At 43.7% G+C, this 13,630-nt stretch overlaps 1 protein-coding gene across 2 annotated transcripts in view; it reads left to right on the forward strand.

Annotated features, from left to right (window-relative positions):
• The window catches only part of MEIS1 (Meis homeobox 1), a 108,598-nt gene that overhangs the window by 51,776 nt on the left and 43,192 nt on the right, over positions 1 to 13,630 (forward strand). For both annotated transcript variants that reach the window (XM_066177754.1, XM_066177753.1), the window contains exon 8: positions 4,657 to 4,802. In XM_066177754.1, coding sequence (XP_066033851.1) covers positions 4,657 to 4,802 — 146 coding nt within the window. The remainder of the gene's footprint in view (positions 1 to 4,656; positions 4,803 to 13,630) is intronic.

Genomic DNA, 13,630 nt, shown 5'->3' on the forward strand with positions numbered 1-13,630 from the left:
TGGTGAAGGTACTTTTAGTAAAGCTGTATTTGGAACTTTGATACTGAGGTTTCCAGTCACTTAAAATCATTTGAGGACGTTCTTCTAAAGAGCTCCGTGCAGAGGCATGGATTTTGTAGTGAAGCAAAAGGCTGGAGTTTTTAGGACATCTGAATTTTCCCAACCTTTCAGAAACTTCCGTGACTTGGGATTGGGAATATTTACGTCATATCTGGGCAGCCTTGATGGTTAAGGTTTGAGAGTAAATTTGGAGTGGCTGAGAGTTGCCCGGTTGTGCCACTCTGCCGGACTGTCCAGCGTCGCGGGGTGATGACATTTAATTTGGGTTCGGTGTGGCAGTGAGGGAAGCTTTGAATCACCAGTGAACTCCTGCCACGACCCTGGCTGCTGAAGGCCAGTGCCTGCGCCAAGCTGCTCTCCAGAAGCACCTATTTTGTCAACAAAGGTTTATGACATTTCATTGGGGACAAAGAGAGCATTACCCACTCGAGGAGCTGCTGTAAGGTCGCTTGCCCTTTGCTGCTCCTGCCTCTGATTTTTGGGGCAGTGGGAGGCGAAGGGAAGTTCGAAAGGGGCGATGACAGGAGAGAGGGGAAGGCAGTGAGAGGAGCCCCTGCTGGCATGGCCAGTCTGAGCCATTCAGCAGCGCTGAATGCGGTAAATGCTGCTTTATCCTTTCTTGAAAGGAACAAGATAGCACGGCCTAAATGCCTGGGTGTGCTTAAATAGGCAGCTCTGGGGATGCTGGAGTTGAGGGCGTTTGAAATCGGAGCTCCCCAGCAGCCAGGGAGCTGCCACAGGTCACCTGCCTCGCTCCGCGGGGACTGGCCCAGGTCTGGCAAGAAATCGTCCACGGACGAATTGTAGTACAAATTCCTTTCTTTGTTGGTTGGCCTCTTTCACTAGACCATGGCCTATAAAAAATTGTGTAAAAACAATTCTTAAATATTATTTTGAAAGGGCAAACGGCCACGCTGAAAGGTTTGACAGTTTGACATATAGCGCCTGGTTCTGCTCGCCAGGGAGCGGGAGTGCGGAGTCCGGGCTCTCCTTCTGCTCCTTACAGGCTCCACATTTGTTGGGTGTTTTTTGCCTTTTTTTTTTTTTTTTTTTTTTTTTTTTTTTTTAAATAGCATCTAGTTGCTGTGCAGAGTTGCTGCGCTCCCAGCAATTTGACAGGCAACGAGTCTGCTTCAGTGATCTTAAATCCTTTTAGACTAATTTGCGAGCGAGCAGAAAAACAGCTAGCACCTTCGGATCCAGCACTCAAAACCAGGGAATCAGGTATTGCCAATTAAAGTGCCATTTCCAACCATCATATCAAGACAGATTACTCGCAGCTCCTCTGATAATGTCACGGCGTGCCTAAAGAGAAAGTGAGACGGAGTTTCTCTCCACGGACAAAGGATCCACATGGACCAAAACTGATGGGAAGGCGGCACGATGGGGATCATGCACACGCCCCGTGCATATGTGCAGCGTGAAGGCGAAACGGTGCGCCCGCTTTGACCCCCCAAAATAGCCATGGGCCATTCTGGAGAGCCCGTGGCCCCTCAGTCACTGGCCTACTAGTTAATTGCCACACGGACTTCGTGACACATGGGCAGATAATATGACATTTTCGGTTTCTGTCACTAGCAAACGCCACGGCGTTGCTTGCACTAGTTGCTAAGAAGCTGTCAGAAACCATTAGCAGCTGGCTAAAGTTGCCCTATGGCATTTCCTCATGGCATCAGCAAAACAAGCATAAATCACCCAGCGGAGCCTCCCGCTATACTAATGAGGCTGTAAGCTTGTTTATGGACTAGCATCATTTCTATGATTATTTCCACCTTTTCAGTTCGCCTTCATTTGGCGGCAGGAGAAGTCAACTCCAGGAGCAGAGTTTGCCACCGACATTTTGCAAACAGCAGTTCGTAGCTGCTACCGTGTGGCTGGCCAGCAGCGCTTCAAGTTTGTTTGGAGATCTTTAAAAGGAGGAAAAAGAGCAGGGGGGGAAAAAAAGAAAAGGAGGGAGAGGGGGAGAATCTCTGGAGACCTCACGGAGGTGAGCGTATCAAGTTGCAAAGTAGATGGAAATACTAAAATCCACAATTGACCATTTAGACTTCTCTCTGTGGTTTCAGTCTTTACGGGATCAATTTTCCATTTAAAAAAAAAATAAAGTGGAAGAGGTTAAACAATTTGCAGGAGTCTGCTGGAGCATTTGCTGCGAGGATAGCCCGGCGCTTTCTTATCCTCTCCCTGCTTTTCACTTTCTCCGACTTGTGTCGGCCGAGGCCAGGGTTTATTGTTTTAGGCTTTTCTGAACATACACCAGTATTTACACTGGATTGAAAGCATTTGCTTCCAATGAAAATCTTGTCTTAGATTACAGCCCAGCAGTGTAATTTCCCTCCCAGATGGGAGTAAAGTAGCAGTATTTGCCTAAAAACAGTAGGAAGAACAAACTGTGCATTAAGCCAAGGCTGTTTTTGGCTTGAGCTAATGATGTAACAGAAACCTTTTATTTGGGATAGGTCACTGCCCGGGATTGAAGGAGGTGATCTGGCTCGCGCTTGAAAGGTTTCTCCATTGTATCTACATAAGTCTTCACTTAAAAAATCCTGTTCCTAATGCTTCTGCTTTCATACAGCAGAAATAAACAGGAAAGGTTCTGGGGAGTGTTATAGGTGGAATGCAGAAAGCTTTTCCTCCCCTAATGGAGGATATAATTCAGGTGCCCTGGAGGCATGCTTTCAGGAATTCTCTTGCCCGAGGTAATGGGAAGCTAAGGCTGCTTGAAGGCCTTGATTATCTATTGATGCACAAAGCTGGAAAAAAAGTCATCTCCCTTGGATTATAGTAGATATTTCCATAAATTATCAATGAGTCCTCCTCCCGTCAGGCATAAGGCAATGCCTGCTAAATTAATCTGAAGGGGGTTTGAAATGAGTATATTTTTTAAAAAAATGGGTTGGGGTGGAGAGGGTGGGTGGACGATGGCAGGGAGGTGGTGAAAGGCAGTGTCATTAGGTTAGAAGCTTTTCATTTTTAATCAATGAATGCGTAATACTTTTCTTTTCCTTGTTTGCCTCTCGCAGACAGAAAGTAGATTAGCCCGTGGAATTTTAAATGCTGTTGAGTTGTTTCCTTTGCTCATGTTTCTTTTATGAATTATTATTTTATATGGTGAATTGCTTCTCTGTATAAAAGCCCTTTTTTAGATACTGGGCTTTCAAAGAATTCATTGGATATCTAATTTCTTCATAAAAATCTTGTGTTTGTCTGTAACTACCCAAGGTTACAGTTTCGTTAAAGACGCAGGCCAAGTCATAAGGACAATTAGAAATTTGCCACGGTCAGTAGCATACTAAGAATGTAACACTAATAACAGCTTTTTTTTTTCTTCTTTTTTTGGGGGGGGTTTTTTTGGGGGGGGTTTTTTGTGGGGTTTTTTTTTTTTTTTTGGTGCTGAAAGCTGTTTAACAAATCACAGTTATGGCAGTCTGCATCCCTTCTTTAAAATTTGTTTTTGTCCCTAATGGAGATAGTTTGTATTCAGCTGATTTGAGATTACTTTCTTCATCACTCTTGCCCAGGGGGGTGTAAAAAACACTTGCCTAATAACATCACAACTCCGTGTTGCTACAAATACAGTGTCTTTGGAAGCCAGGATACGTTCTTCAGTCCACATGCATTCCATGCAAAGACTTTCTTGCTCTGTGGGCTTGTTTATAAGCCGTTTTCAGCGTTTGCAACAAAAATGGCATGCAAACTGCTAGGCACTGCAAGTTTTGTTCTCCCTTGGCCTCTAACCCATCAGCCCAGACTCATGCTGGCTGCTGCACTGTGGCATCCTCCCATGGATGTGCTGTTAATGCGATGGGAACTGTCTGAGGCCTTCTCTGCAGTTGAGGAAATTCATTCTGGATCAGTGGTCATCTCACAGAAGCAGACACCTATTGCAAACGCGGCACGCTGGCACAAAGCAGGGTGTTAATTCCTGGTGGTGTATGTCAAACTGGTGCCTGCTTACCTGAATTTCTTTTGGCTGGGCTTAGCTGCCCGTCTCCCATCAAAGCATCAGGGGAAGTTGAACATCTGTACAGGGCTTGAAATAAGCAATGCCTCAGTCGTCTGGGTTTTTTTTTTTTTTCTGAATTTGCCTAGAGAATATGGTGTTGCAAGAGAGCTGCATTCACCCCACTTTTCACACCCAGCTTCACACACGTCATGGTCCCCATCCCAGAACGCCACTGATGCTTTCCTAATTGTCAGCTCAGCCAAAGTAGCTGATTGGGATGAACCTTTGGGAAGTGACCTAGTGTGAAGAAGAGCCAGCATTTCCACCTTTGCGAGTTGGGATGCTTGCAATTTTATTTTATTTTTTTTTTAATATAATTTGGAAGCACTTTTTATTCTGGGTTACAATGGCAGAGATGGCCACACTGTCCCTCAAGATAAAACCAGAATGGGGCCAACACATTTCTGAGCCCCTCCCTCTCCCCCGTGTCTCTCCCCCCCTTCCCCCCCATCCCCTCAACCCCTGGTGAATTACGGTGTTAAAGAATTTATACCTCATTTAAATATTCATGCAGTTTATACCCAAAGCCAGGCTTCGGCTGAAGTATATAAAGGTAGCATAAGTCAAAATTTGATTCACTATATTTACAGGTGACGGCTTGGACAACAGTGTAGCTTCCCCCAGCACAGGTGATGATGATGATCCAGATAAGGACAAAAAGCGACATAAAAAGCGTGGCATCTTTCCCAAAGTAGCCACAAATATCATGAGGGCATGGCTGTTCCAGCATCTAACAGTAAGTGAACTCTAGATCACATATGCAAAATAAAACATGGATAATGTCATAGCTGTAGTTGTCATAGAAAGCAAAAAAAAAAAAATACATATGATGTTGCTGCCAGGCAGTAGAGGGACTTTTCCAAGCAGAGTTGTTGTTGTTGCCTCATTTGCTAGATGCCAGGGGAAGAGCATAGAGCGTATGTTTTTATGGTATGGGGTGGTTTTTTTTGTGTGTGTGTGTGTTGTGTTTAGATTTGTTTGTTTGTTTGAGACGCAGTTGTTAACAGGACATCGCTGCCAAATGTGATTTTTTTTTTTTTACTTTAAAGCTTGTATGAATGTAACCTTGCAGACCTGTCCTGCTTTGCAGTGGGAATCGCTGCTTTGGAGCACAGAGCAGCGTTTGGCCCCTGGTTCTGTGCTCCAGAGAACTGCAGAAAACAATTGGGGAGATTAAAAAAAAAACAAAGCCAAAAGCAAACAAAGAGCTCATTCAGATGTTTGTCAGAGATCATCAGAAGCTTCATGATGAAAGGTCTGAATGTATCTGGTTTAATAGCAAAGTATAATTTTTTTTCTTTGAGACGTTCTCATTCCCAGAGTGTAAGTTACCCCTGGATTTAATGTTAGGAAGTGGTGGGGGTATGTGCAGTTATTTCTGTCACCACATCTACCTGTATGGGTTTTTATTTTTTTTTTTTTATTATTATTCCTGGGATTAGAAATCAAAGCTCTGGACAGGTGTGTGGGGTTAAGCTGGAGGCTGGAGCCGCTTTCAAGGCTTTGTAATATGTACCACACCTTCTAACATTAGCATTTAGAGAAGTGTTTCCTATGCCATTCTCCTTCTTCGTCAGACTGTGGTGATCTGTCACCGTGTTTTTATCCACTGTGGGGATCTGGGCTTTAAGCCCCAGGATTTTTGTCTCAGGGGTTGTGCCAGGAGGGTGAGGGTCAGGCAAAGGTGTTTGCAGGTGGTAGTGAGGAAGGGCTCCTCTAACCCCAGTAGCTGACTCCCCCCTCTGCCTGTAGCTAGGGTCAGGATGAAACTAGAAGCTGGCCAGCTTGGCCCAGCCCTGGTGGGAGTTCTGCCAAGGGTGCGCTCGTAAAGGGGAGGAAGTGCTCATGCACATCACCCCTGCATCCCCCGCTGAGCCAAGAAACCAGATACCTGCCATGGCTCTTGTCAGCACGGGGATCAGGCAGGGAATCCTCTCCTGTGAGGTCCTGGGCTGCTATGAATGAACCTTCATGTTGGAGGCCAGAGAGAGCCTCAGATATCTCCAGGTTAATCTCTCTCTCTCTCTCTCTCTGGCAGACTCCGTGCCCCAGCTTTGCCAGGTCCTTATTCCTGTCTGGTGTGTTCAGTACCATCACTTCCAAAGGCTGAGGTCCCTTTGGTGCTGATGGCTCCCCCTTTGTAGGTGCTCTCACCCAAGATGAGTTGACACCTGGCATCTCCCTGCAGGTAGATGTGAAGTTAAGGACATCCACCCCCAAAACAGCCCATGGGTGCTCACACCAGCCTGATGCACCTGGTTTAGGATCAAGGAATCAGGGAAGCTCTGCAGTCAGGACAAGGCACACCAGGGAACGCTGAGCTGCATGTCAGCTCCTGTAGTTTCCAGCGAGGAATTGCAAATTAAGTAGTATAAATATTTTTTTCCCCTGGAAGTGGCCTGTTGCTGCGTTTGTGCTAGTAAACAGAGCATCGCCCAAATCTGAGCACAGGAACACAAAAGGTCAGTCCTGGCAAACTCCTGGCCTGGACGGGGTACATCCCCTCCAAATGCCTTCCTGGGAATATGGCAGAAGGCTGCAGGGTGTCTCTAAAAAATCTTTGTGGTGGGAGCCACCCTGTGTCGAGCATTTGACTGCATGAGCTTGACCTGACCCTGTAGCTAATGCCATGCTCAGTCTCAGGACCAGAGAACAGACTGAACAGACCCCTTCACTGATTCACCTGGGTTAGGTGCGGGGTTTTAGCGGCTTTTTTCACTCTTCTCCTGTGTGGTAATAGTGCTCAAGAGAGGAGAGTGCCTGCTGAGCTTGCTGCAGGGCTCCTAGCAGTCCCTAGGAGACAATATCTGGATATCTGCTTGTAAGGTGGTCTTGGCTTCTGGAAGACTCAGATACAAAAAGAACCTTTCCCCCCAGGACCTGTGCAGTGCTGCATTTTCTACCTTGTAACACTGAGCTAAAGCCTGCTTTAAAACCCCACCATTCCCTGTGCAGAGCCAGCCCAGCCCTGGCTGAAGCCATGAAGGTTTGAAAACCTGAAGCATGCAGGGTTTTTGCAGGGCAGCTGTCTCCTCTCCTGGCAGCATGGCAGATCCAGACTTACCTGATCAGTTCGGTAAAAGGGAATTGGTTTATCCAGTCCAACCTTTTCCAGGCAGGACCTTGAGACAGACTCTAGGTAGGATCTTGGATAGTTTCCTCAAATTAAAACATGTCTGGAGAACATTGTAGGATCTTCCAAGTGCTAGAGCAACAGAGCATGTTTACGGGCTGCTTGGGGTGCTGCCCTGGCTGCAAAACAAACAAAAACAAACCCAAATAATGGCTACAGTCAGAACTGAGGAGTAGCGGCGGGAGAGACTGAAGGAATTAAAACTCCTGTTAATTTTTGAGGGCACCTGGACTTCATGGCTGCTCTTAGAACACTGCACAGTGGTATTGGTGGTGTCCCCACCTGATGTCCTTGCTGCAGGAGGGAGATCATCCTCAGGAGATCTCACACAGTTTGTTTATTTATTTATTTACCCATTTATTTATCAGTGGATTCGATCTTTTGTAGGGTGAGCACAAGGTCCTCCCTGAAGTGGGAGGTGAGGAAAGACACAGAGGGGTGGTTCTGTTCTGATACCTCCCTTTTTGCCCCCAGCACTTTGCCTGCCTTCACTTTGCCCTCTGAAGAACGGCAGAGAAGAAAGGAGCAGCAGTTAAATGCAAAATCCAGCACCCCTTTGGCCATTGATGCTTCCTAATTGAGGGGTGATAGTTGGGAGTCCTCCTTTTCCAAAGCAATATATTTTTTTTTCACAATCGTAATATTAATACACATCAGCGGTACGGAATTAAATAAAAATAGACAGTAATTGCTGTGTCTGTCGTACTAACGATTATCAGTTGGAGAGACCTAAAATAAATATTGGACAAATACAGTCTTTCAGAAGTGGATAGGTCGGGTTAATTCCCTCTCTGCAGTTACTCCATCTCCAAGAGCTTTAAGCCTTCCTCTGTGGGCTGACTTCATTTCCGAAGGTTTGTCCCCTCGTTCTTGTTTCAGACTTAGGAGGAAATTCTTTTTTTTTTTTTTTTTCTCTCCGGATGCTGAAGTGTTTGGGCAGGAGTTCCCACTCCGTGCCAGGCTCCAGCCCCCCACAGTATTTTGACTGATGTGCAGAACTGAGTTGACGTATGCCCAAAGGGTAGGCAAGCTCTGTCCTCTGCAGATGCAGGCAGTAATGCTCTGAAGCTTTTCAGGGGATAAATTCATCCAAATTGCCTTTTTTCCCCACCCCCCCTCTTGGAATAATAACAGCTAAAACAATTGCAAAAGTGCTGACCAGATTCACACTTAGAACTTTTGGAGGATATTTTTTTTTTTAACTGTTTGCTGTTCTGATTTAATTTTGATTAAACCTCTGGGTTGGAAGATCTGCTCAGGTGGGGCTGTCGGTTGGGTAAAATGTAGTTGTGTCGAAATTTTTTTTGGTAGCTTATGACACCATCTGGCAGATTTGGAGGTTTACGATATCTGGTTTTTAGGATTTTGCTGTGAATTTGAGATGGAAGCTTGTTACTATCTGTAATAAAAGAAAAAAAAAAAAAGAAAGAAGAAGGATTTGGTGAAGAACTGTTAAAGTTGAGTCAAAATTGAGAAGAGGCTTGTGGAGTGGCCTCAGATGAGCATCAAATGCCATGGCAGGGGCTGGAGGAGGGACTGAGGCAAACCAGTTCTGCTTCAGAAAGTCATCCTAAGGACAATTTCAGGGTGTGTTGCAGCCCAGCAATGTTTTGCAGGCCTTTTAGACTTCGAAAATAATTTTTTAATTCTTTTTTATTTTTTTGATCAGTTAACATTCAAGGTTTATCTCTGCCCCCAGATTTTTCAAGCATATCTTCTCACTGTAGTGTACATCCCTTGGCAGGGATTGTGAAATAAGGGAAAAGCTTGGGGGAAGGGGAGGGGAATAAAAAAATAATCTTGCTTACAGTTAAATCTGTGTAAATTTAATTGTGGCAACAGGGTTACTTTCTGCTTCCTATGCTTTTGTCCCAGCAATGGTATTATTGGTTTAAATTGGTATTTGGAATTGGTATAAATTCCTTTTCATTCAAAACTAGGAGAAGGGAGTTTGTGGGGTGTCATTTCAAGTGTTTTTGTTTTTTTTTCACTCGTTGTGAATATTCTGCATCCTTTAAATCCAGCTTAATTTAAAATGTTGGGATTCAAACCTCATTTTGGGGATTATACAATGTAATTGGTTTGTTATATGATGAGTATTTGATGATCTTCACGTTCATCATCTAATCAGGCAAAAAAAAAAGCCATAAAATTATAATCCCAAAAGATGTTTAATAACAATTTAAACTATTGAAGGCTTTATTTAAGCACATTAGGGGATTATAAACTACTCTCTTTTAATGGTGCCAAGAGGTAGATTCAAGGACTTCAAACACCTTTTAAAAAACAAATTGCCATGATTTAAAAAAAAAAAAAAAATGAATGGGCTGAGGATTTCCTTCATGTAAATCCCATAATTTAATCATTATTTTTAACTGCTTTTAAAACAATTTCCTGAAGAGGTTAAATCTTACTGAAAGGGGAGACTGAGCAGAAAGTAAAAGACATGGCTGAAACATGCTGACTTTAAAGTGAAAGGGGTTTTTTTTCTCTTATGTATCTGGATTTTTAACCTCTATTGATTACTTGATGCCATGATATGAAACAGGAAAATTTAAAATAAGCAACATGCAATCTCTTTAGTAAAGCTGTTATTTGTAAAAGAATTTATTGGAAGCAGATATTTTGAATCTAGCTGTGAAAAACAGTCCCCATCCCTTCAAGGATGCTATTGTGATAGAAAAATTATACCTTTTAATTCTGTAAGTTTTCATTTTATATTAATGTTTTACTGACTAGTGACTCTTTAAAGTTAAGACAGGTGGGTTTCATGTCTTTTCTGATCCCACCATAGTTACAGATTTTGCTTTGGGAGAAGCATGGGGTCAATTTGGCTGCCTGCCCCTACTCCCATGTGGGATGCTTGGCTGGTTTTGGGAAGGGATATAGTGAAAGGGTAGATGGGTACAAAACTAAAATACTGAAAATGTGGAAAGGGGAGAATACTTGGCTAAACCGAGTTTTCTTTGTTCTCCTCTTGAGAGATTTGGAAGCATTAAAAAAACCAAAATGAAACCCCTTCCCCTCTGCTCCCCCCAAAAAAAGTGCAGCTTACAGTGAGTCTCCATCCTGCAGCAACTGGGACTTGCTCTGCAAAATGCCAGAGGGCTCCTGGAGCTCATCTGCGTAACAGGGCTCAGATTTCCAAATATTGGACTGGGAATGGCTGGGGGTGTCCTCCCGCTTCATCCCAAGTACGCAAGTCTCCCCTTTCACTTGATTTTATTGTAGGCAAAGCTGTAAAAAGCTTTCTTCCACATCTGCGAGACCTCTCAGTGCCAGCTGTCCCGAATTCCTGGGAAAGGCCAGGCTTTTTAGCTTCCCTTGAGTCACTCGTGCACTGCCTCATCCCCTTGACTGGGAAGGTGGGAGCCAGGGCTTTCCCTACTCCTGGCAGCAGGAAAACCTGTCCAAAAAAAGCATCTAACACAGGATGGTGCAAAGAACCCACAAGGAGGGTCCTCTGCTCCCTTCTGCTGAGAGAGGTGCTGTGGCAATCATCTCCAGTGGCAAAAAATGGGAAATGTTCTTATGGGAGAAGGTCATCATCCTGAGGCTCTGTCCCAGTTGAGCTGAGAGCTCCAGAAAGGAGGACAAAGAGGATTTAGGTACTCTGTGTTTGAATTAACTTCTTAACCCTTCAGAGTTTTACGGGGGACAGTGGCTGTTAAAACCCCCAGCATTTTCTTTAATTGCCCTCTAATTTGTGGCTTTGACCTGCTGTCCGACTTCCAAGAATTGCTCCATTTTCTAGCATGAGGGAAATGTTGCCATTTTAAAAGGAAACCGTTGGGCTTTGGGTGATACCCTTGGCAATGCTGCTGTTGTTCCAGTTTCAGGATTTCTTGGAAAGAGCATGTCTCATGCACTGCCTTGTAGATTATTTAAGTTGTCAGCGCTGAGCTGTCCTACAAACCTTTGGTTTTAGAGCAGAAAGGAAAAACAGAGGATGCTTTAGTCAGTCAGTTCAAGGAAAACAGATTATTTACTTGGGCTCTTCTCACATTCAGAAGTGTGGTGTAGTTACGGCATCTGTTTTTTTTTAACACCTGTGATTTAGCTCCATTTCTACGGAGGACAGCCATCATGTCTTAAACTACAGGGTATGTGACATCTCATCACAGGTCTTGGGAATGGCAGCGATCCAGGGAAGTATTTTGGTTGAAATCAGAAGGTAGCCAATAACCTGAGCCAACAAGATTTTAGAGAGAGAGAGAGAGAGAGAGAGAAAGAGTCTGTTCCCAAAGGACTATCCTGCCTTTTCCCCCAGTTTCCCACAATTTCTAGCTTGGAGGCACTATTGTGCCAATGTGGAAGCCACTAGCACATTAAAGAATTTGAATTATTTTGAAGCTGCTGAAACACATTAGTATTTAGACACTGGCAGAATTTCACATCTGAGTAGAAGCAAGGGAATACTGAAAAGTTGAAACACGATAAACATTAATTCAGATGCTAAATTACACTTGCTGTGGTTGTACTAGAACTCCTTTTGTTTGCATAAATATTCTCGGAAATGAGTTTACCAGCAAGAAATGTTTGCAGTAATAAGATTTTTTAAGTCAGCAGTAGATGCTTTGCTTTCTTCTCCACCCTCTGCTTTCTTTTTATATTTGCAGCTGTGATATTTTGCGTGTGCAGCCTTCATTTTTGAAATTAGCCTCCTCCAGTCAAGGCAGGGCAATGTGCTACATGATGCACCGCCTTTCTGCAGTCAAAGCAGAAGTACAAAATTCAAGTATCACCTTTGGAAGGGGGGCCGGGGGAGGGGGAGGGGGAAGAAGTTTGGTCACCAATTTTAAAATCTGGAAGTATCTCTGTGGAAATATTTTGGCGAATACTTTGCAATGTGAAGTGCATTAGAGGCAGCAGCAGTATCTTGGCAAGCAGTGGGTGAGCAGGAAATGAGGATAAATTAATGGGCTTGGTTGTTCATTATTAGTTGTTTATTTAGCTTGTCCTCTAACACAGTTGCTACAAAAGAGCCTATGTTGATTCTCAGATATGCTTATGTGTGTAAGCGCCAGTGTTAATTTTTTGTTGGAAATCTAACTCTTGAAGCAGTTTCACAGCATGCCAGTGTGCTAGCAAATGACTTAATCAGATCAGGTAAAGTGCCAAAATATGAGGCACCAAACCAGTTGGGCGCATATCTGATGAGATGTGTTAATCTGTGGTGTAAGATAAGCTGCCTTTCAAATGGGGTCACATTTGGAAGTGGTACATCGAGTTGTGTAAGATGCATTCCCTTGCTTTGGCATACACTATCCTACATCTGTTTGCATGAACTTAACTCTTGTCTGGGTAAACCAAAGCAGTGATATTGTGGTGACTGTAGCCTGTTTGTTGCTCCAGGACAGGCATGAGAAGTGACTTGGCTTTTTACCCATTTTAAAAAAGTTTTGTTTCCCTTTTCCTGCATTTACCTTCAGCTACACAGAATCTGCACTGTTACAGCTTACATGCTTTTTCTTGTTGCATCTGTTCAAGAGGCTCTAATTCCTAATATTAAGTGCTTATGTTTACTGTCTGCCTATCAAAACTACCCAGAGAAAACATTTCCTTTGGAAGGGAAACTTTTACTTGTGGTGGTGTAAGTTAAAATTTTCCACGGGTAATGCCATCCTGTCCCCCAAAACGCCCAGCTGAAAATCCAATTTTCAATATCCGTAGAGTCGTTATTCATGGAACCGGTGTATTCATGGAATTGCTAAAGGTTGGAAAAGACCTTTAAGATCACCAGGTCCAACCAATCTTATCTTATTGACGAGTCATCATTGTACTTCCAGCTCCTCACCCTGTAAGCCACAGCAGTGCTAAATATATGTGTAGAGAGAAGGTAAGTAGGCAGAAAAGGGTTTAAGTTAATATGTAGTTATCTAATTTACCTCGCCTTTTGCATCATTGCCTGATTTAGACCCGGAGTATTTAGTGGAGTGCTCGTTTCACTTCAGTGGTGGGCCATCATTTTAATAAGGCAAGGTCTAGGAGCCTTACCACTTCATCTTTTGCTTTATGAAGCAGAAACTTCTGCCCAGAAAATACTTCTTGGATTTTAGATATAGCATGAATATTCTTTTCTTGGCCACTGGTTGGCCCTTTGTAATCCAACCTGTGCAGCATTAAACATTTGGAAGTACTTTTAAAATAAACATAATCACAAAAAAATCTTATTCTCACAATGGGTCCTTCTGTCCCAGTGATCCAAAAAGCACGGTAGTCGTGTTAGTGACACTAAAGAGGTCACTTGAGTCACATTAGTAAAACCAAGAGGCTGCTCAGGATAGGAAGATGTTTTCAAAGAGCTGTTGTGGAGCTCAGAAAGAAAATGGTGGGACTTTGCCTTGGGCGCCTTGCTCTGTGGATTGCTCCAAAGTCAGCTTTGAAAGTGAAACTCTTCTTCCAAGGCCACCCTTACTCCTGTCAGACAG

This window comes from Chamaea fasciata, unplaced genomic scaffold (assembly GCF_029207755.1).
Source record: "Chamaea fasciata isolate MVZ Bird 193981 ecotype frontalis unplaced genomic scaffold, bChaFas1.0.hap1 SCAF_3, whole genome shotgun sequence".
NCBI lineage: Eukaryota > Metazoa > Chordata > Aves > Passeriformes > Sylviidae > Chamaea > Chamaea fasciata.